This window comes from Cyclopterus lumpus, chromosome 25 (assembly GCF_009769545.1).
Source record: "Cyclopterus lumpus isolate fCycLum1 chromosome 25, fCycLum1.pri, whole genome shotgun sequence".
In the NCBI taxonomy this organism is placed as follows: domain Eukaryota; kingdom Metazoa; phylum Chordata; class Actinopteri; order Perciformes; family Cyclopteridae; genus Cyclopterus; species Cyclopterus lumpus.
This window is the reverse complement of record NC_046990.1, coordinates 4,110,520-4,133,393: the sequence shown is the minus strand read 5'-3', so window position 1 is coordinate 4,133,393 and position 22,874 is coordinate 4,110,520. Positions and strand designations below refer to the sequence as shown.

The window sequence follows — 22,874 nt, the reverse complement described above, 5'->3', positions numbered from 1 at the left end:
CCTAGTCAAATACTCCTATACTCATATACTCCTGTAATCCTGTACTTATGTACTCCTATACTCCTATACTCATGTACTTGTGTACTCCTGTACTCCTATAATTGTGTACTCCTATACTCATGTACTCCTGTACTTGTGTACTCATCAGGTGGAGCCATCAGTGCTGTTGTTTGACTGCAGGTGTGGTTTCTTATTTCTCTGTTTGGATCTCTCCTGACTTCGACACGTGACCCGCGAGGCTGCTGAAAGTTCTGCTGTGTATAATTGTGTATCTCTGCATTATAAAATAAAATGCATGTACTTTCCCGTCCTGTAACGGTGCGTAAAGTCAGGAGGCGGTGGTGTTTCTTTCAGTGTTGAGGCTGAGGAGTCTGCATGGTAGAGAGAGGGGGGGCACAATTACAGCGGCAATAGAACAAACTGTCAGGCGGCAGCTGCAGCGGCCAAACGCTTCTTTTACTGCCTCTCCCCGGCCGACCAGAGAGCGTTCACAAAACGCGCGCGCGCGTGTGTGCGCGCGCGCGCGTTTTGTGAACGCTCTCTGGCACGAAGACAAAGACAAATACATAATAATGTTCATAAACTTTACTGTTTATGACACACCACACACACCACACACACACACACTTTTGTTAGTTTGAATTCAGTGTCCGTGTGGTAGACACGGACACTGAATTCAAACTAAACAACCTGGTTTTGTTGAGGAACAGATCAAGAGAAAATGAGGATGTTTGATACGTGAATTAAGTTGTGTATACGTACGTAGTCAAAGTAAATAGTCATCATTGTCCTTTGGGGACATTAAGAGCGTCTGTCTGGGTGAAAGTCAATGTGTTTGTTTGACCCCGCCCGTCCACCACGACCTCCTACCGGCTTCCAGAGCACTTGGTCTGAGCGTCTTGAGCCAAAGGATGCTAATGTCAGCCTTCACTGGTGGAACACACATCCCATTTATGAGATAAAATGTTAATATTTCTGAGTGAGTACGAAGTTGTGTGGGCCGTGCATGTGTGTGTGCGTGTGTGTGTGTGTGTGTGTGTGTGTGCGTGTGTGTGTGTGTGTGTGTGTGTGTGTGTGTTGAAGTCCTGGAATAAAGACACTGAATGCTCAAGGCCAAGATCAGAATAGATGTCTAAAACTACATTACATAAGAACCTTTAAATCACCAAACACATGGGTCATATAGCTTAAAGTCAATGTGCCTTTGTTCTGCATATTTGTTTTAATCATCTTTATTTGCTGGCCCTGTGTTTTGTCCTATGCAGATTAAAACTGAACAAATCTATTAACATGTAATGTGAGCTTCAGCCCAGTACACATAGGTAAGGCTCAGAGTTATATGAAGAAACAATGAATACATAATAATGTAGATGCTTTATTAAATAAAATTACTTTTCGTCCTGTACAAAGCCTGTGTGTGCGCGCGTGTGCATGCGTGCGTGCCAGTGTGTGCGTGCGTGTGTTTGTGTATTAACAAACTGTTGCTTTTTTTCTTCTTTTTTTGGCGCTGGCGACCGACCTCGCCTCCATTGTCATTCTAATGAGCGCAGCGCGTGCCTCCATTGTCCCGCCCCACCCCCTTTCTAACCCCACCCATGGCACGAGGCACGCTTCACACACACACACACACGCACATGCACACACACGCACCAAGCCTCCTATTGTCACCGTGCTTGTGTCCAGACGCGTGTTGTGTGTGTCTCTGCGGCGTGAAACAAAAGCAGCGCATTGATGAATAACAGGATATATAAGCGCGCGCGCGGACTATAAACAAGGAATTAAGCAATCAAGGAAAGTTGCATTCGCCGCCCATCCATTCGCGTGCCAAACAACAACAACAACAGTATCTCTGCCGTACAGTGATGTGGGGAAGATGTGACTCAACAGATCCCATTTGGACTCCAACAAAGCTCATTCCCATCAATATGGAATAAAAGATGTAGGTCACGTGATCCGAACTATAATGTGTGTTTTTAGATCTCATGGACTAGAGTTTTGAATACATATATTGAAAGGCATCTTATCTCAATAACTCAATATTATCCAAGATATATATATACATATATAAATTGTACTCGCTACTTCGACGCTGGTGCGCGTAAAGGTCAGAACCCGCCGAGTCACCGTTTTGTTCAAAACAAAACAGTTGAGTCCAAACAGTTAATTCACTCATCAGCTGATCTCAGTTAGATTCATTCACGTTGCTCTGAAATTGTCACGTCTCAACACGACGACTTGTTTTATTAATTTTTAAAAATGTTAACCCCCCCCACCCCAAAAAAATGTTTTCACCGATGTATAATAAGGAGCATTAATGGCGCGCCTCGTCCAGAGAAGCTGATCTACTTCAGCACGTGCAGCATCCGCTCCCTGGAGAGCACGTGGGGGTGACGGGACGCGTGCACACAACACCGGGAAGCATCGTCGCCATCAGCCGACAATATGCACATATTCGATCAAGCGCCATCTGCTTATTGATCTGCTCTCGAGCTGCCCCGCCCCCCGTCAGCGTGCCTCATACGAGATTTTGATCAGCCACATAAAGGGCTGTCACTTGGATCCGTCACGCGCACTTCGGTGTCGATCCGCGTTGCATGGTGAGCTCAACGCGACCAAGGTGTCTTTGAATTTAAGCTCATAGTGTTTATTTACTTTTCCATTAAAAAAGAATACATTTGCTCTTAAATAGGTGGTGGAGGAACTCGGATATTGTACATCAGTCGAAGTACACAACTCCACAAAGGATAACCCCTCTGTTCGAAGAAAAGTCCCCCATTCAACATCTCAAAAAATCGTACCCTTTGTCCTCCGCACGTGTCCAAACGGTCTAAAAAAAGAGGCACGAGCTTTTGTTGAAGTGAGAGAACGCACAGCGCGTGCCCGGGGAGGAGGGGGAGGTGTGAGAGACGGACCCGTGGGAAAGTTTCCCGAGGTGTGAGCAAAGGGGAGCATAATACATCTGCGCGAGGGAAAGCTCCACGCGAGGTGTCGGACGCGACACCGGCACAGACATGCGCAGACCGCGACGACACAGTTTGTTTCGCCGCGGGCCGGAGATGGTGACCTCCGACCTACCGGGGCACCTGTCAATCACGGCTCGTCTCAGTTCCGCCCCTTCTGCCCCGAGTGGGTGGGTGAAAGATGATTTTTTCTTTCCTGCTCAGGTTCATTCACACATAAAAACAGACCAATACTTTATGAAACTACAGCTTAATACACTCTTTTATTAGTATTGATATCTCGGATTGAAACACGTGCCTAATAGCAGGAACAGACTGAATGTTGGTGCCATGTTTCATGCTCGCGTCCCGCAGCTGTTGCCTGAGGGCAAACGGATTATAAACAGCTTCATGTTTATAATCTGTTAATAATAAGGACGCATTTAAACTGAGAACATAACAATAAGTTATTTTATTTGTTCAAAAAGTGTATTATTTATAGGGTTAATGGCAGGACTGTTGGGCTAATGATATCTTGAATGTGAAGTATTTACCTCCTCTTCCTCCTCCTCACTGGAGCGCGTGCTCTGATGAGAAACCTGTGCAGTTTAACACCGACAGAGATTAAAAGAACCGTTTGGGATTTGAGATAATAATGTTTATGTTTATTTAATTCCCAACCTGTGATTTACACACGCACATAGACTCACAGACGCAGGCGCGCGTACACACACATGCACACACCGCCGTGGGCATCATTAAGGGTTTTGGCACGTGGTCGTCTGTCCGTTGAGGAGGGGCGACGGGGAACAGTTTGCAGGTAGGTGTGAGGCCCCGCCCCCGTCCTCCCGCCTCTTGTTCATTGATTTCACGCGCTGCTGTCAAACTACGTCATTAACATGATTGGAAAAGGCTCGAGGGCTTTTTACTGAATTTCCTCTGAAAACCACAAACACTGCAGTTCGGGTGTAAGAAACAATTAAAGTCCAATATCCAAATATGAGCTTTTACATCTGTAGATTGTACTTGTAACATAAAAAGTGGTGTTTTATTTGCAAGCAACAAAACATGTAATATCATAAACGTTTGTTGGCCACAGGGTTTTTTTCCTGCAATAATCCAAAATCCAATGAGGACTTTTGCCGAGGGAAAAAACTGTCCGACCATCATACATCATCCATCATATCATCCATCATACATCATTCCTGCAGCTCTAAAAAGCCTCACCAGCTAGAAGTCCTTCATACACCGCACCAGTCACACTTTATTTAAAAGTAACAATCAATCCAACATATTTAAAAAGCACATTTGTATCGGAGGACAGGAGCCTGAAGTCCTGGAGGAAGAATATGGAGTCAGGAGGTCTGAGGCGGTTTATAGATGAACAGGAGAAGCTTCAACTTGTGAATATTATTATTATTATTATACTGGCCAGTGGAGACTGCAGAATAGGGGCATTATGGTCCTTCTTCCACCTGTGCCTTCATGTGTTCATGTTGAATCGATATATACAATATAAATATAATAATCGTATACTTGCTCTTCACTTGATTATTCTCATGTAGAGATATTTAGATTATAAAACGTTATTTATCTTCCTTGGGGAAACTCATTTGCCACCAACAACTCAGACTTTCTCCAAACTGCAGTAAAGCCTTCCTGCTCCAGCAGCGGTGGGATCCGAGTGGGAGCCTCTGACATCTGACCTGTGCAAACACCGGGCGTGTCTCTGGTGAGGATAAAGCCTCCACAGCTCCTCTGAACTCAGCTGGAGGCCTCCCTGAGCTGATCGGAGGCCTCGGATAATTAAGCGCCGAGTGAGGAGCCCCTAAAGCTGTTTGCTTCAGACCACATCAGGCTGACCCCCCATCGGTCCTCAGCTCGGACTGGGAGCAGTAACAGGAACCACACGGTTAACTGGTTCAGTTCCTGTTGTTTCTCATCCGTCGTTAGAGGACTCCTGTATTCTCATGTGAATTCAGAGGGGCTGAATCTCTCTATATGCATTATATGTTGAGGATGTCCTCATGGGGCTCTTTGGCCTTAATTAAACAACAGACGGACATTTGAGGGGTCTGTGGGGGCCTGGACATCACTGATTATAGAGGAAGTAGATGAGATGTCGCCACAGTTATAGCCCTCGACCTCCTCGGGGTGAAGACATGGTTGCACAATGTTTCCATTCTTCCCCAGCGCTTTTTGTTGTTGCTTTGGTCGGCAACTCCAGGAAAAAAAAAGAGATAAAAGGAAACGATTCAAATAAAAAAGACGGATCCTGTAGGCGGGTCAAAATGTGGAGATTTGTCTTAAAGCATTAAATCAGGACTGTCCAAGCCATACATCCACTAAATGAGGCAGAAACTGAGCAGAAATGTGAACTAAATGAATCAAAGTTGAGACAAAATGTATAACTGACAAAAGAAATAAAACTCCATCCATTTTCAATACCGCTTATCCTCATTAGGGTCGCGGGGGCGCTGGAGCCTATCCCAGCTGACATAGGGCGAAGGCAGGGGACACCCTGGACAGGCCGCCAGTCCATCGAGGGCAGAGAAGGGAGAAATAAAACTGATTTATTCAAACAAAGTCAGAATTTTTACGTTTCAAAGATACAGGATACAAAGAAAAAACTAGGGCCACTTAGAAATGAAAGACATTATGGGACGTAAAAGTAATACAAAACTCAATTTATTATATATATATATATATACATATATATATATATATATATATATATATATATACATACACACACACACAATACTTTATTTGAATTAAGTGAAATTCATGATGTAAATTATTAATAAATCATTGACGTGATTTCAACTTGTCCCAGCTCCTGCCTGGTGCAGAACGGAGGAGTCCTGTCGTGCCAACATGGGTTCCATCCCCTCTGGAGGCCGACTGGTTTCCATACCGGGCCGATTAGGCCGGGAGGGGCTTCCACCGCATTTCACAGAGGTGCCAACTGTGCCGACACCTTCACAGATGGATGCTTGTGAAGCGGGAGTCCAACAGAGAGGGGACAGGGAAAACAGATGGAGGGCTTTCAAGACACCGCAGGGGATGGGGGGTGGGGATTTGGGTGGAATTCATCTTTGGTTTTCCTGCTTATACAATTTAAAATATATAGAATAACTACACCTGTCACCTGTTCACCTTTAACGTCTGTGGTTTGTAGACGTAAAGGAGTAAAACCAAACATCTGTAAACCATCTTTAAGCTTTGTAATATGTTACAGTGCAACTTTAAGCAGCATATTAATAGTAATTCTTGTGTACGGAGCACAAAGAAGACAAAAGTAAAGTCTAACTGGTAAAACAGGCTCAAATGCTCTGTAAACTGTTGTTTCTTTGACGAGTGTCCCACACAGAACAGACCGACTTGAATGAAAGAATATCTGAGAAACAATCCTAAACGAGTGCAAATTGCATTTTACGGGGGAACTGGAGAGAAATCCACAGGTCGTAAACAGATAAGGAAAATAACTTGGTAGCAAGAAAAACTAATAAAATGGTTTATATCAGTGGGAATCAATCCCTGTTGAGCAACATTTACAGTTTTATTCTTTGATAGAAGGAACAAACTCCCATCGGAAAAAAACAGAAACACTCTGAATGTATAGGAATGTGGACAGAAACAGTTTGGTTTGTTTCCTTTATTGAGGACGTTAACGTTCACATCAAAACAGAATCTTTCAACAAGCACAGAAGAACGGCAGCTGACCTCTGTGGACGGTTGTTACCTAAAGCTTCACAAAAATAATTAGAACAATAATATAAAAAAGAGGCCTCCTCAGGTCATTCAGCCTGTTCCATGATAAAATGAGCATGTGTGAATAATAAATATTGTATGTTTGCTGAACTTTATAGAGGGTTTCTAGTTTAGCTGACTAGGTCTTTAACAATCCTTAATTAAGATGAACACACACACAAACACACAGTAGTTTCTTTGGACTCAGTCCTGCTGCCACAAACACTCACTGAAGCACAAATCGTGGATTAATCTGCCGCGGAAAATAGTCCCAAACAAATGCACTTTCCCCTCCCCATTATTTGATTAAAAACTAAACTTTAAAGATTTTCATCACTAGTGGGGGAACGAGTAGCCCGAGAGCCACAGACAGGAAGTCAAACGGTAGTGAGCAACCTTTTTTTTTGCTAGAATTTGTTGACGACAAGGAAAAACTACAGCGGCGTCGCCCCACAGCGAGCAGGGGTCTGTGGGTTCAATCCCAGGCTGGAGGCGCAGACTGTTTTCTGTGTCGAGTTCGTTTTCTCCCGGTTCCTCACAACCCAAGCAGGATTACGGTAGTGGAGGATGTTGCCCGTAGGGTGTGTGCTGGAATGGTGGTCTGTCTCTACGTGTCGGCCTGTGGTAGTCTGGTGACCTGTCCCGTGTGAAATCTGCCTCTACCAGTTGTCAGCTGGGATAGGCTCCTCCCCCTCACTTGTAAATGAAAGCTTAGCTTTAGCTTGAATTTTCTTTCTCTCCACATCGAGCTCAGCTGCTATTCCAGTCTTCATTGTGGCAGTCTATGCCGCCGCCACTACCACCTGTCAGTCTTACGTATTGAATATTATTGAATAAACTCTAAAGAACACTATTTACTGTTTATCTTTATTTCTTATAAACAATATTCATTATTTTAACATCGCCTCCAGCAGCCCGTCACACAGAGGAATAGAAAATAAAAATAAAATACACAATCTGAAAGTGTGGTAAGGGACAGAGCACTGCTGATCTCAGGTCAGATCCTGTGAGCGGCGGGGCTAACCAGAGCTGGAGTGGTGATAGCAGCGCTGATCTCAGTTCAGCCTCCAAACCGACAACAACAAGAGTTTATCCTGACCTGGATCCTCTGTATTTTCCTCTTCGTTTTTTAACCAATCAGCAGCTTGATACGCATCACTTGACACCAAGATAACCAAAGGGAGGGATCCGCTGGCGCCCCGCATTAGAGCAGGACGTGCCTCTCTCATTGGTGCAGAGGACGGCCAATGTTCCAGCACTGCAGACCCGCCAGCTGAGACGTGATTGGTTGACCACTCAGCGACAGTGCACAGGTCTCCCCTCTCCTCTCCCTTCCAAATGTATCCTCCAGCCCCTCCCCTCGACGCAAATGGCGAGCCGGGCTGCAATTGGTGGAAGTGTGAGAGGGGGGCGGGGCTCACTGCTGTTTGGAACGCCAGAACCGCGAGGCAATGGAGCCGAGAGAGAGTCCCTGTTTCTTCTGCTGGGAGAGCTCAGCCAGACGCTGCTCCTCCTCCTGACAGACAGACGGAAAGAGAGCGAGACCGACAGTCAGATGGAATCAAACAACTTCCAGACAAATCAAACCCGGGTACATCTGATCCCTCTCCTACCAGTGCCAACTGAGCCTGTCTGCGTTTGAAGGCCTCGATGGGGTCTTCCTCCAAAGCGTAGTTCTCCAACACTGAACGCACGTCGTCCACTCCGCTCAGAGCGATAGCTGATAGGAGGAGGAAGAGGAAGAGGAGGTCAAACTGCAGAATATGATGTATTCAGTTTCCAACAAGGCAATTTGACTTGTATGGATCATTACCAGAAAACTCAGCAGGCTTCATTCACAAACATTTCCTTCCTTCTTAAATGTGTCAGTAAGAGAAAAGGAATTTCATATTTGAATCATGCAACGTGTCTGTACACGTTGCAACTAATTTGTTGCAAATGCTTAGCAAACTATGTCTATAGGGTTGAAATATTTTCTATTTTCATTTTGCTTAACTCAGATAAAGATTACTAGTTCACACTTTTTGGAAATTCCACGCACAATCTTTCTGTCTGAGTTGTGTCTCATCCTCACATAAATCTGTACAACACATCTTACTCTTGAGGAAGTTGGCGAGGTCATAGAGCGTCCGGTCCTCAGAGTTCCCGTCCCATTTCTTCAGAGCCATGCCGTTGAAGGGCTGCAGGCTGAACGCCTCCCTCTTGCAGTCCACCACGATCACCTTACTGGTGTCCCGGTTCAGACAGGACACGTCCTGCACAGACGAGACGGGTCACACGCAAGTTCAGAACACCGTTATTCTGATACAGATACAGTATGACCCAGCCTCCTCTTCCAGGATGGGCTTAAAGGCCTAATCAAATACAGAATCTCTCTCTCTCTCTCTCTCTCTCTCAATTTCAATTCAATTCAATAGGCTTTATTGGCATGGATGTTGCAACAACAATATTGCCAAAGCACCAAGACATAGCAACACAAAGAATATACAATTCATATGGATAACAATAATAATAATAATAATAATAATAATAAGACAGAAATAATTACATTAAAAAGAAAGTACAGTTGTGTTTCTTGGGACACAATAAAATATTAGTGTGTGTGTGTGTGTGTTGGTCACTCACTGTCCCTCAGGCTGTGGCATGATGGGACATATGGTGCAACAAGGTGGGCTGTTTTTCCTTCTCCTAGGAGGATTCTTAGTTGAGAAGATTCTCCCAATTCTCTGAAACCTGGGAGACCTGGGAGCTGAGTCGGTCCAATAAAGTCTGTCTTATTTCTGCATATTTATCACATTTTAGGAGGAAGTGCATCTCTGTCTCAACATCACCTGTCGAACAGTGACCACATATTCGGTTTTCATTTGGTTGCCAAGATTTCTTCTGTCGGCCTTTTTCGATTGCCAATTGGTAGTCACTGAGCCTGTACTTGGTCAGGATCTGTCTCTGCTTCTTACCCCCGACAGAAAAGAGATATTCTGCCAATTCATAATCTCTTTCAGGGCCAGATAACATTCTAATCTACTTTGACTTTCAGTTTCTTTTTTCCAATGTTCCAAATATGTTTCTTTGCTTTTCTTTATAATTGCATTTACTGGTATTTTGAAAGCAATGTTGGTGGGAGACTGGTCCGGGTTTTACTGTGTTAGTCTCAGCACCAACTGACTCAGGAGATTCTCTTCTGGGTTCAGCTATTGGCTTTGGAGGGCTATAAAATGGAGGTTGTCTTGTGAACTGAGTGCTCGTTTTTTGTTAATGTTTATTATAAGGGGATTCTGCCCTACATGCATTTGTTGGTGTTTTTCTTTGAATGTTGAGGATTGTTCTGCATGTAGGGCTTCTGTGGGGTGTTTGTCCTATCTAGTGTAGCTATGGTGACTGAGTGGACCCCAAACTTCACTACCATACAGCGCAATGGGCTTGATCACATTATCAAAAATCTTACACCAGATTTTGATTGGAATTTGGATATTATAAAATGTTCTTTTAATTGCATAGAGGGCTCTTCTGGCCTTTTATTGTACACGGTGTGTGTAGGTTAGCGGGTTGTGTGTGTAGGTTAGCGGGGTGTAGTGTGTGTGTCTGTGTGCGGCCAAAACAGCGTGTGTGGCTCAGCGTGCTAAGCGCTGACATGGAGCTGCACTCCTTAACGAGGAAACACGGGATTAGAATCTCGCCCGTGTTTCCGTGTTCAGTGGAGGACTGCAGCCTCGCAGTGGGGGTGCTAGTCGGTAGCGTGAAGTCCGCAGTGCAGATGAACAAAGCCGTGGTCATCTTTCTGGACAGTATCAGTAAGGCCAACACGGTGGTGGAGAACGGGATCGGGGTGTTTGGCACGTACGTCCCCGTTCTTCCTCTGTGCACGCCGGCGGTTAGAGTGACGGTGTCAAACGTCCCGCCATTTGTTAAAGACGAGAGTCTCTTGCGAGAACTCTCCAAGCATGGGAGAGTTATATCCCAGTTGAGGAAGCTGCCCTCTGAGTGCAAGTTTTAGTAGTGGTAGGGTGGGACACCAGAGCAAAGCCTGTCTCCAGAAGAAAGCTGAGGGACAGGGCGGCGCTGAGAGGAACCCAAATCAAGACACTGAGGAGGGTGGAGGGGACCAGGAGCAACGTGGGGTGCAGAAGGGGAGCACAGAGGGGGCAAGTGGGAGCCAGGAGCAGCGACAGGGGGAGGAAGGTGGGGTGCAGGAGGAGAGCTCAGAGGGGGCAAGTGGGAGCCAGGAGAAGCGACAGGGGGAGGAAGGTGGAGGAGCTTGAGGTGGTCGATGTCTGGATGAGGGGAAATGGGGACAAGAGGCAGTACACATGGGCTCATTCAAGAGGGAATTTAATTTCCCTTGCTAGACTGGATAGGTTTTATTGTTTTAAGCATCACTTCAATTGAATTGAATTCAGTTTATTTTGTATAGCCCAATATCACAAATTTGCCTCAGAGGGCTTTACAATCTGTAAACATACGACATCCCTGTCCCAGGACCTCACATCGGATAAGGAAAAACTCCCCAAAAATAACCTTTCACAGGGAAAAAAGGGAAGAAACCTTCAGGAGAGCAACATAGGAGGATCCCTCTCCCCGGATGGACAGATGCAATAGATGTCATGTGTACAGAATGAACAGCATTACAAAGTTACATGAACACATTACATGAATATGACAATGTATGAACGGAACTCCAATCCATGAAACAGAAGGAGGTAGAGAGGAGGGGGGGGCGGGGCGCATCAGCAGGGCCAACGCGGGAGGCCGGCTCACCAGGCATCAGACACCGCCAGGTCCAATGGACCCTATGAAATGTGAAGTCACAACGACTCCGGGGAGGAAGCACTTCAACATCTTTAAAAAGTGCAGCATGCTGCCTGTTGGGTTCACTGACCACGCTCTGGTTCTGTGCAATGTTTTTATTCCCAATGTAAGGCCAAAGAGCGCATACTTTTGGAGCAGTTTTAACAAGACAAAGAATAAGTTTAACTCTTTGAAACTGTGGTGGGATTGCGGGAAGGTTGAGATAAGGCAGCTCTGTCAGCAGTACACTCTCAATGTCACACGGGACATTACCAGATCGATGAAGGAACTGGAAGGAGGGTCTGCTGAGGCTACCAGGGAAGTTAGTCTGGAAAGATGACGGTTTTAAATATCTAGGTGTGTATGTGGGGAATGAATGTATTGTAAAAAATGAGGATGAGGAGAAGCTAAAGGCATCTGAGCAGTATTTGGCACGTGGGGCCCGAGTTCCAGAGGAGCGACCCTGCGGAGACTGACGGAGGTGACCGGTCCTGGACTGGGAGGCGTGTCGGCGGTGGCTTCCCTGCTCGGAGGACGAGGACGAGACGGAGATGCTGCAGGAGAGTGGAGGAAGAGGAAGCTCCCGACAGCGAGCAGACACTGTTAAGGCTAAAGCCTTCAGTTGTTGTTTTATTTAGTTAATCTGAATACAATGTGTCTGTTTGTTCGTATTGTTTTATGTAAAATAAAGGTTTTGTAAAAATCCCCAAAGAAATCTCTCTCTCTCTCGGGACAGATGGAGAGGGACATTGATAGTTTTCTCTATCACCACGCTCATTTGGTGCCAAAACCCCGACAAAACACGTTGTGTGTAAACCCCAGTGGACACATTCATCCATCCTCCCAACAACCAATGAATGAAATACATCCTTCTTCCTTCAGATAGTCTGTGTGTATGTTGGGCAAAGCTTAACCCATGTGTCTGCACATGCACAGTTGAACATTATGCAGCTTTTGTGATACATGAAATATATATATTTCCATTTCATAGTTAACGATTTGATTCTCCGTCACCTTTGATAAGATTCAGATGATCAAAATAGGACTTGCTTGTCTGGCAGCAGTGCTCTTCAATAATAAAACTCATAAAAACTACTTGAGCTGTGAGCACTTACACAACTTTAATGAAGCAACAAAATGTGTCAAATGTAATGTGTAACCAACACACCCCAACATTAAAATACAGCAGTTGGTTTGAACCGGTTTGAGTGAGAAAAGCACCATTAAGGAACACAGATTGTGTCAATGCACAGCCCTGTGTGTGTATGTGTGTGTGGACCGTCAACTGGTACAACACTGTCATTGTTTACAGTAACCAGGAAGCATCACGCTCTCCTATTTTGGTATGTGCTATGAACAGGAAATGACGCAACACACCAACAGAAACGCGTTCACGTTGAATGTGTGGACTCAACTATTTGTTTACGTGATAAATAAATGATATAAAATACAACAGAAGTTTGGTTGCATGAGTGACACACACGTACACACGCACGCACAGTAAACATGACGATGACAGGGCAAACCCATTGTGTCCACACTAAACCTCCTGACATGGACAGCAGGCCGTATGATACAAACAACAAAGTTGGAAGTAAGACAGTTAATCCAACTGTTGTTTCCTGTCCCAGCAACAGCCAACAAACAATAAGACGTCTGACGCTCAGATGCAGGCCAGCAGACAATAGCTGCATGGTGTTCAGGTTTATAGAAGAGCGAGGAAGGGTCAGCACACTGGAGCTCAGGAGGAATAAAACAACTCCATATGCTGCACATGTTTCAAAGTAGTAAGGGACATCGTCAGGAGGAGCCGTGTGAAGTCTGAGAAATGTCCTCAAGTGATGTCACTCGAGTCAGCGTCAGATGGAGACTACAGGTCCTCAAGTCAAGATACTGGACAGAGGCTCGAAGTGACATTAGCTGCTACTAGCATAACACTAGCACCAATATGCATTGTGAGCAATGTAGGCAGCGGGTTTTGCCCAGGAAAAAGAATGTGTGGAATAAAAGCAGATGACACATCTGGTTCTCTTTGTTTTAAAACTGTCCACTGTGAGCCTGACAGAGGAGAGAAATGACGCCTCAGTGGAGGAGAATTATTCCATCGGTTGAGTTTGGACTTTAAAATCACCTATTGGGGACAAAACCCTGAGACTGCTCACAATGTGTGTGCAGATAGTGTGTGTGTGTGTGTACACATTTTGTGTGTTTGTGTGTGTGTGGGTGCATGCGTTGCAGTGTTTCTGAGCACTGACGCGCATCTGACACTATCTGGATTATAAATCGTAGACGGCAGAAAATGCACATCCATAAACATTGACTAACTTTGTCTTGACATACGTAGCATCGCTAACTCTCCCTCAGCATATGGAGCATTAATAACTCTCCCTTAGCATCTGTTGCATTCAGTCTGTCTTGGCGTTATGGAGATGAGATCATAAGTGTGTCCTCTTCCTGGGAAGTAGGTTAAGCAGCTTCTTGCAGCCTCCAGACTGTTTGTCAATAAAAACCCAGAGATGACAGTTGGAGGAGGGGGGAGGAAGATAGGGGAGGAGGGGGGAGGAAAGGAAGGAAAGGAAGGAAAGGAAGGAAAGGAAGGAAAGAGGGCAGGGGTGAAGGAGGGTGAAAGGGAGATGAGATAAGAGGAAGAGGGGGGAAAGGCAGAAGGGTTAATGAGGCCTGAGAGGGAGATTGAGGGGAGGAGGGAGGCCTATTGTTGGGAGGAGGAGGTGAAGGCAGCCATGGAGAGCAGACAGTAGGGCAGCGCAATTAATCGAAATTTAATCGCAATCACGATTTTGGCTGCCACGATTAAATGAGCATGATCGTCAGTGATATTGGCGTTTAAAATGCTGCTCTGCTACACATCAAATCAAGCGCTTCCTCAACTAACAGTCAGCCAACCACAAGGGCGAGAACGAGATGGGGGGTATCATGCGCGCGCACCCTGCAGCGGCAGCCTCAAAAAAAGTTCAACGAACTTGTTTAACTACCTAAAAAAATCACCACAAACCACAGTATGACAAATGTGTTAAGGCTAAAATTAACGCTAGCGCACTGAATCTCCGAACATGTGCAACGTCGTCAACCCAGACAAGCATAACCGCATTTATGCATAAGCATTTTTCGTGCGTCTGGATCCCATGTCAACAAGTATAAATCAGAACTAGTGGTTATTTCGACCGTGGTGGATGGTGGAATTTATAATTGTTTTACCGAGACAAGCCACGCCCCCTTTTTGCAACTGGTTGCGAAAGACACAAATGAACACAACTTGACTGGCGAATAAACTGAGGCGAGTAAAGCGTTGTGAATATTCGCAACACGTTTGGTGTGAACGCACCATAATGCTGCAAGCGGTGCGTCTTTGTAGTTTACCAAAGTCGTACTAAAACATTTTGACAGAGCGCCGTGTACCACACAAAATCGCTTTGAGGTCAGTAAGCACAGCCAGAATTAATCCATATATAAGGCGCTCCGGATTCTAAGGTGCACTGTCGTTTTTTGAGAAAATTAAAGGCTTTTAAGTGCGCCTTATAGTGCGGAAAATACGGTAATCGTGATAAATAATCGCAATCTCAATATTGATCAAAAATAATCGTGATTTTGATTTTGGCCATAATCGAGCAGCCCTAGCAGACATGCGGGGGATAATGCAGCATGTTGGTGTTTTATCATGTTTTATTACAACACTTTAAAAACAGAAAACCCAATCGAGTGGTCAAGAAGTTTAGTAGGAGACAGTCCAGCTAGAAAAAGTGGAGGTCAGGGCAGGGTCAGCTATTAATGCTATTCCTAGGTGTGATATGTTATCATGAAAGAGGTGATGCAGACACTTGAGCAGTAAACTAAATGGTGATGTTAATATTGGCATCTCTTATCAAGGGTCGAGAATGGCTCAACACGCCATTTACTGTTTGAAATGAGCCAATGAGTCGACTGATTGAGACTAATCTACGTCATGACATTTATATAAATATACACACACGTACCTTAACGTGATGCCCCTCCATGTAGTGTGTTGCATCTCTGAAGAGACGATACATAACGAAGCCCTGAGGATCAATGCTGTCGATCAGAGGATACGCCGTCTGGACACAGACACACAGACACACATAAATATCTGCAGCCAATAACTACTCACTTAATTAAATAATTAACTCAAGTTCGGAATGCATGAGAAGGCCTGTGTGTGTGTGTGTGTGTGTGTGTGTGTCTGTCTGTCTGTCTGTCTGTCTGTCTGTCTCCCTCAGACGACTGTAAACTAGTCACACACTTCACACACAAACAGAGCAGAGAGCTGCCTGACGACTCCATTAACATCCCAAAGAACAGAGGCAGGCAGCAGCACTGTGTAAGTAACACGGCTATTCATTACCCATAATGCCATGTAAAACCTCAATGGGACATTTTTACTCCTCATTTTTGTTTTTAGAGGGAAATGAGAATCGGTGAGCTTTAGGAGGTGCTGGTAGGTGGAGTTTATCACCATTGAACAGAGCCAGGCTTTGTGCTAAGCTAAGGGCTTGCAGCGTGTATTGAATGCTCTTTTTCATCCAACAGCAAGCAAGAAAGCAAATCAGCAAATTTCCCTAAATGTCGAGCGGCTCCTGTGAAAACTTTGTCTGGTAAATAACATCTAACTGGAAAAGCAAAGGTCGTAGGTTTTACCTCGACAAACATTTCCAAATGAAAACAATGTAATTCGAAGGCTCGTCAAATTGCTTGTTTTATTAAAACTGTGCGGCTCCTCGGGTTGCTGATACTCAGCAGACAATAGGTCTGAACTGAGCAAAGGGCCTTCAGCTCACATCAGCATGAGAGTTTTGCTTATTTAGACATAAACACTGTTAAAGTATACAGGTGTGTGTGTGTGTGTGCCTCACCATGCCAGTCTCTGCAGTGAAGATGACGATCTCGTAGAGTGGTGCGAGCTGCTGGAACAGGTAGTCGATGCCCGGACGTTTCTTAAAGCGCCAACCTGTCGCCAACTGAAAACAAAACAACAACAACAAATTAATAAAAGAAAAATCATGACTCAAGAGGAAACACAGGAACAGCCTATTCTTTTTGGAGGCATAAAACAATTTCTCCTTCACCTGAGGCCTTGAATATTAAATCACACACAAACTAAATCACAATATTGGGATGATTACTTTTATTATTATTATTATTGTAGAGAAACATACTGTTAGTTGATGCAACACAAATAATGAGAGCTATGCCTGAAGAAACCGTTAATTTATGAGCCATGTTGTAACATACGTTTTCCAGCGAATCATAATGGAGCACGACGATGTCAGAAAAAAAAGATACACGTGTCAAATAAAACAATAGCAACCTGCAGGAAAAAAGAGCAGATGAAAGTGATCCGTCAGTCAGGTTCAGGCAGTCGATGCCTGTGGTTTTACACTCGAGTGATCCGGCATGTTGAGGCAGAGGGACAGAGCTCTGTTTGAATCAGTGATTTCACCTCCAGCAGCCGTTCGGACCGGGCCGCACACTCTTCGGCTGATATGGATAATTTACACTACGGCAGATTAGTGGTTAGTTGTGAAACACAACAATGGTTACCTAAAAAGTTTAATTAAATGAATGAACTAATTATTTTACTTCCTCTATCGATCTTTTTGGTATTCTTCATGTTCCATTCCTGCAATGGAGTTCCATTTGTTGTTCCGCGCTCGATCACAGACCCATATGAAACTTACACTTTCGTGTGACGTGGAAACTCGAGCGCCCCCAGGTCAGAAACTCGCACACACAGCGTTTACGGTGAGGTAGGAGACAGCTTTGCATATCCATAAAGTAAGACGTACCGACCACTCCGGGTGCAGCAGGACGTCGGTGAGCTCCAGCACCAGTGTGTAGGGAGGCTGGTAGTATGGCTCCTTGAGCGGGTCGGGCAGCAGCTTCGGGCTTGTCGGCTCGATGATCATCTGCGCACACACGCACACACACACACACACACACACACACACACACACACACACACACACACACACACACACACACACACACACACACACACACACACACACACACACACACACACACACACACACACACACACACACACACACACACACACACACACACACACACACACACACACACACACACACACACACACACACACACACACACACACACACACACACACACACACACACACACACACACACACACACACACACACACACACACACACACACACACACACACACACACACACACACACACACACACACACACACACACGCACGCACACGCACGCACACGCACGCACACGCACACAATATATTATTTAGATACCTATTTGGTGGTTGAACCATTGTACAGCGTTCTTTTTGTTGTCTCCGTGACCAAAACTAAATGACATCTATTTGTAAAGACGGCTTTCTACACTCTAAAAGCATGATAACCCACTCAGACACACAGAGCATCTGGCTGGACACATTGAAGCCTTTGCGGTAGGCGGGAACAAACATTTCAACAACGGTTGAGTAGAGTACGATGAGGAAGTCCAACTAAGAATCTGTAGATATTTTCTGTTCAGCACTCGGCTCATATTATCGCTGCAGGAAAACCCAAAGCCATGACATGAATCCCCTTCAGACCCCTTGCACCACTTGTCAGTGTTTCGAGAGCAGGGGTCACCAACCTTTTTGAAACTGAGAGCTACTTCAAGGGTACAAAATAATACGAAGGGCTACTTGTTTGATATAAACTTCCTGAAAAACAAATTTGCACAGATCATCTTTTAATAATAATAATAATAATAATAATAATAATATTATATGTGAAGTGACTGTCTGATCACAAATCAATTTTAAATTATTACTCACAAGTTATTAACAATAATTTCATTAACTGTCATATCTAACCACTACCGTTGTAACATTTAACAAATCATGAACTCTGACTGTACACATTATCAGTTGTGTATGATTTAAAAAAAACTTTTTCAATGAATCATATTAGCACTAATCACCAATTTTGCAGCATCGTAACATTTTTGTGTTGTCATGGTGTTTTCTTTTTCTTTGTCTGTAAACATCTGTTAGTGGGAAGCCTGGCATTGCATACTGTTCACCAATGTACTGTAATCTGGAGTATAATTTGACACTGCAACTCTGAGTGAGTCTTGTAGATGTGCATCAGTAAGGCGTATTCTGTGTTTGTTCTTGATGAAGTTCATGTCAGAAAAGGCTGATTCACAGAGATAGGTTGAGCCAAAAAGGCAAATTTCATAGCTGCTGTGCATACACATTTGTACTTTTTGTTGGCACCAGAAGTTTGGTGCAGACTGATGGTTTTGAGGTGGAGGTCATTTTGCAACGTTACGATTTCCATCTCCACCTGTCCAGCATCCAAATTGAACAGCACTTAGGTGCTCAGCAATGCACGTCATGTCCACTTGCAAGAAAGGATTTGAAACGAATGACACGCATGGCTCAAGTTGATCAAAGTCACAAAACCTGTTCTCAAACTCTTGCCCTAGTCTGTTGATGACTTGAGAGTACTTTTCCACAGCTTTGTCTAAAGCCCCAGATGAAGAAGCATCGTCATTCAACACTGACTGTACGGAGGGAAAGTTCAGCTGACCGCTCCTCCAATATCACCTTGAAGATCCTGTGTTGTTTGGCTTTGGAGCGGAGGCCATTTCTGATCTTCAAGACAGGAGTCATCACATGCTCAAAGCCGGTTACTTTTGCACAGAGCGCCTGCTGGTGAATGATGCAGGGGTAATGTAGAAACTCTGGGTCACCTTGCAGTTTGATTTCTTTGGGTCGCTACACGACATCCACGTCGTTTGATGAAACCTGAAGCTTTTATTACTACAGTCTTTTGATTGTTCTGACCAAAATTCTAATCTGATCTGATTAAGAGCATAGATTGCAGCGAAAACACGTACGGTAATAATAAACATTTTAAGAACAATAGGTCCTCCTCTCCGACTACGTCAGTGCTCGGGCCCTAATAATAATAATAATAATAATAATAATACATTTTCATAATATACAATATGGTTAAAGTCATTCATGAACCAACTTCCTTTTTTGGCCAAAACAAGTGAAGGACTCATTTGCGCTGCTTAGCCATGAGCCTTTTCTTTGCAGTCTTTTCTGTCTCTACTTCCTGGTTGTCACAATCCCAAAATTATAACTTCGATACGATACCTGCCATAAATATCATGATACGCGATACCACAATACCAGAATTCAATACAATAAATATGGTTTATGATACTGGTATATTTATATATAGTAGTAATAAATAAAACATCTGTATGGTTCCCTTTTTACCAGCTTGTTCCTGCCCAGCTTTTAGAACACTTAACAAATGGCATTAATATTAGTATTAGCCTACAGCAAGACATTAATAAAAACTACATGGTGCCATCATCACATTGAGTATACACGGCTATGTTGGCCTTTTGTCTGTATCTGACCAGATACATAATGTTACAGGTGTGGGTTTGAGGTGAAAAAAACCTTTTAGCCGACTATGTCAGCGGGCTTTCCTTCACTGTATGTCAGTGGGCTTTCCTTCACTTTCTGTGTGTCATCGGGCTTTCCTTCACTGTCTGTATGTCAGTGGGCTTTCCTTCACTGCCTGTCACAACATCACCTTCTCCTTGTTTCACTCTAATCTCAAACACTGGCTGTTTTCAAATTATTTTTTTTTGACGGAGCTCAATGTTGACTTTCTATTTTTGGAACATGCCTTGCAGGCGACTCACGTGGTCCCTGCGGGCGACCAGGTGCCAGCGGGCACCGTGTTGGCTACCTCTGTTCTAGAGTAATCAGTCCCACTCAATCTATTTTATCATTTAACCGGGGATAACTGCTAATCTTCCAATTAGAGAATGACCTGCTCAACCTGTGAGCCAAACAACGACCATCATGGCTCCAAAAACTCAAACAACTGTAAGACCAGACAATGCAGCGATAGCAACCTGTCGAGCACAAGGTAGTCCGGCCCTATTTGACTCTAAATGGACCATCGTGCATCAGGTCAGTGTGTCGGACTCACCTGTCTGTAGTCCTGGAAGTATTTGAAGGTTCTTTTCAACTGTTGGACGACGGGAGGATCTGAGAGAAAGAATGAAGACACATCTGGTCAACAATTATATGTCCTTCATTCATTCACATACAAACAAGCGAAAGCAGAAAGTAGAGAATCATTTACAAAAGTGGGCCGATCGATACAAAAAGGTACAACAGTCGCTTGCATGTTCAGGTTCCATGAAAGAAAGATGATTTAAGAGGTTAGGTCGCCTCAGCACAGCTGTAGTCTTAATGGGTCTCAACTCCCTCAGCAGACACCGGTACTAACAGCTGATAACATCTGGACCCCGATAAGCTACCAAGCCACAGCTGATACTTCATGCTCACTGCTGTTGCACTTTTTTTGTAATTTCCATAACACAGTATTTCTGGACTTCCTTGGATATTAAAACCTTCTGGACCTAAAACAGCAGAGTTCAAGACGGTGTTTAAGGCTTCCTGGACAAGTGATGAATCCTCCTCAATACCAATACTATCAATTTCAGGTCAAGCATAATTTGAGTTCTTACTCCAAAGACTTCGTGAAAAACCTTGTGTACATTTGTAGCACCTCTTTGAAAAAAGGTACAGTGACCCAGCTCGAGATACTTCTATTAAACTGATTTATTCACATTCTCGTAATAACTAGTGCTCACAATAATCTCCCAAAAAAGATGGACACAAACTGGTTATTTCGTTGGAAAGGGAATAAGTGGTACATTTACAAGTGATGGATGAGGCCGAGACCAGATCTTCTGAGGACGCTGATCAGCCAGCTAGCCGAGTCCTGTTAATAACACCTCCAGCTGTCAATGGGTAATAATGATTAAGACTTTGTTTCCCATGGGGCTCATTACTGCAAATAGGACTATAACAGCAAGACATGCACACGCACGCACGCGTTACTCCAGCCCTCCGTCTCTCTCTAAACACACATGCTGAAGCTAGCACACTCTGGTCCCGTGAGACTCAATACCCCAGAGTGCATAGCAGTGTACTGAAGCAGGAAGCAGCCATCTGCCACAGTACCGCTGTGATGACGTGCTGATGCGTTCACACGTGTGGCTGTGTGTATACGTGTGTGAATGTGGGTATGTGTGATGGGGAAGGTAAATGAAGATCAGTGGCGGAGCAAACTCAGAGAAGACGTAAGTAGAGAAACTATTCTCCCCAATCACCCCCCCTCCCCTTTAATTAACATGATAAAAGCCGACACGCGCATGCATCACAGAAGGCCTCCACACATCCTCCAAGGCAGACCTCATTTGATCTCCAGGGAGCAGCAGCGTGGCTCAGCGTCTGATGCAGCTTTGAAATAATAGAACCTCGAAGCCTTTGCAATTTTTAGAAGTGTGTGTGAACATTTCAATTTGATATAGCTAAGCATTACTTTTAAAAGTCTGTCTTTACTGTGACTTGCACAAGTGCACAGCATCACGGATCATTGAACATTTATTATTACTTACTAGGACTTATGTCATTAAAGCAGCACCTTTTCTCTGCCACTCCCTCACACACACACACACACATACAGTGTTTGGCTGTGTTTTTGCCTTTGATCTGGGTCTGTTGCGCTGCCTCAAATCCACTTCCACATATTTGAAGTATATCTCCCTCAGAGTGCTGCATTGTAATTGTAAATCATTGTATTCATTTTGCAAATGCAAATTTGTACATTTCCCAGCAAGCACGAGTTTGCTGTAAAACTGAATCAAACTCACTTTGACCCATTATTTATTTGAGAGGAGTGGACGTGATGTCTCAGGGTGGCTGATGGGTGGATAAACAGGAAAAGGATGGAGGGAAAGAAGGGAGGAAGGTGGCAATGATTGACCAAGTTTTCAGAGTGAAACAGAGGCGCTTATTATGGTATGGGGATTTTAGACAACTAGTGTCCTCCTGTCCAACACTGGCCACAATGTTTAACTGTACATAGTGGTTCTTGTACATAGAGCTGAACAAGTTAATTGATGGACCATTAGGAGGATTTTGTATATATGCTTATTTGGTTTTTTTTAGACAGTTGGTTAAACCAAACAAGTAGCTGGAACATGTCCCCTAGATGGTCCTAGCTTTTCTCTAGATGTCTTTGGGCGTGAAAGAAAACACTATTCATTATATTTTACGGTTGAAATGTGAAAACAGATGTTGTGACACAACTTATATCACATTACTCTGTAGTTTCCAAAGCATGAGAACATGTTTGATGAAAATAATGAAGTCCAGGCCCATGATGGCCGTCGGGTCACTTTAGTGGCGCTCCCTGTGGACTCACAGGATTCAAACTCCAGCAGAACGTTTGAAACGCATTAAACAACCTCGATTTTTGGCTTCAAACTTGAGA

The 22,874-nt window shown here is 44.3% G+C and overlaps 1 protein-coding gene across 2 annotated transcripts in view; it reads right to left on the bottom strand.

Annotated features, from left to right (window-relative positions):
• Nucleotides 1-6,582: 6,582 nt before the first annotated feature.
• timm50 (translocase of inner mitochondrial membrane 50 homolog (S. cerevisiae)) overlaps nucleotides 6,583-22,874 on the bottom strand; it is a 32,352-nt gene continuing 16,060 nt past the window's right edge. For both annotated transcript variants that reach the window (XM_034528701.1, XM_034528702.1), the window contains exons 5-11: nucleotides 20,517-20,575; nucleotides 17,297-17,416; nucleotides 16,364-16,468; nucleotides 15,470-15,568; nucleotides 8,791-8,947; nucleotides 8,306-8,412; nucleotides 6,583-8,208 (exon numbers count right to left, since the gene is read on the bottom strand). In XM_034528701.1, coding sequence (XP_034384592.1) covers nucleotides 8,110-8,208; nucleotides 8,306-8,412; nucleotides 8,791-8,947; nucleotides 15,470-15,568; nucleotides 16,364-16,468; nucleotides 17,297-17,416; nucleotides 20,517-20,575 — 746 coding nt within the window. In that variant the 3' untranslated portion in view covers nucleotides 6,583-8,109. The remainder of the gene's footprint in view (nucleotides 8,209-8,305; nucleotides 8,413-8,790; nucleotides 8,948-15,469; nucleotides 15,569-16,363; nucleotides 16,469-17,296; nucleotides 17,417-20,516; nucleotides 20,576-22,874) is intronic.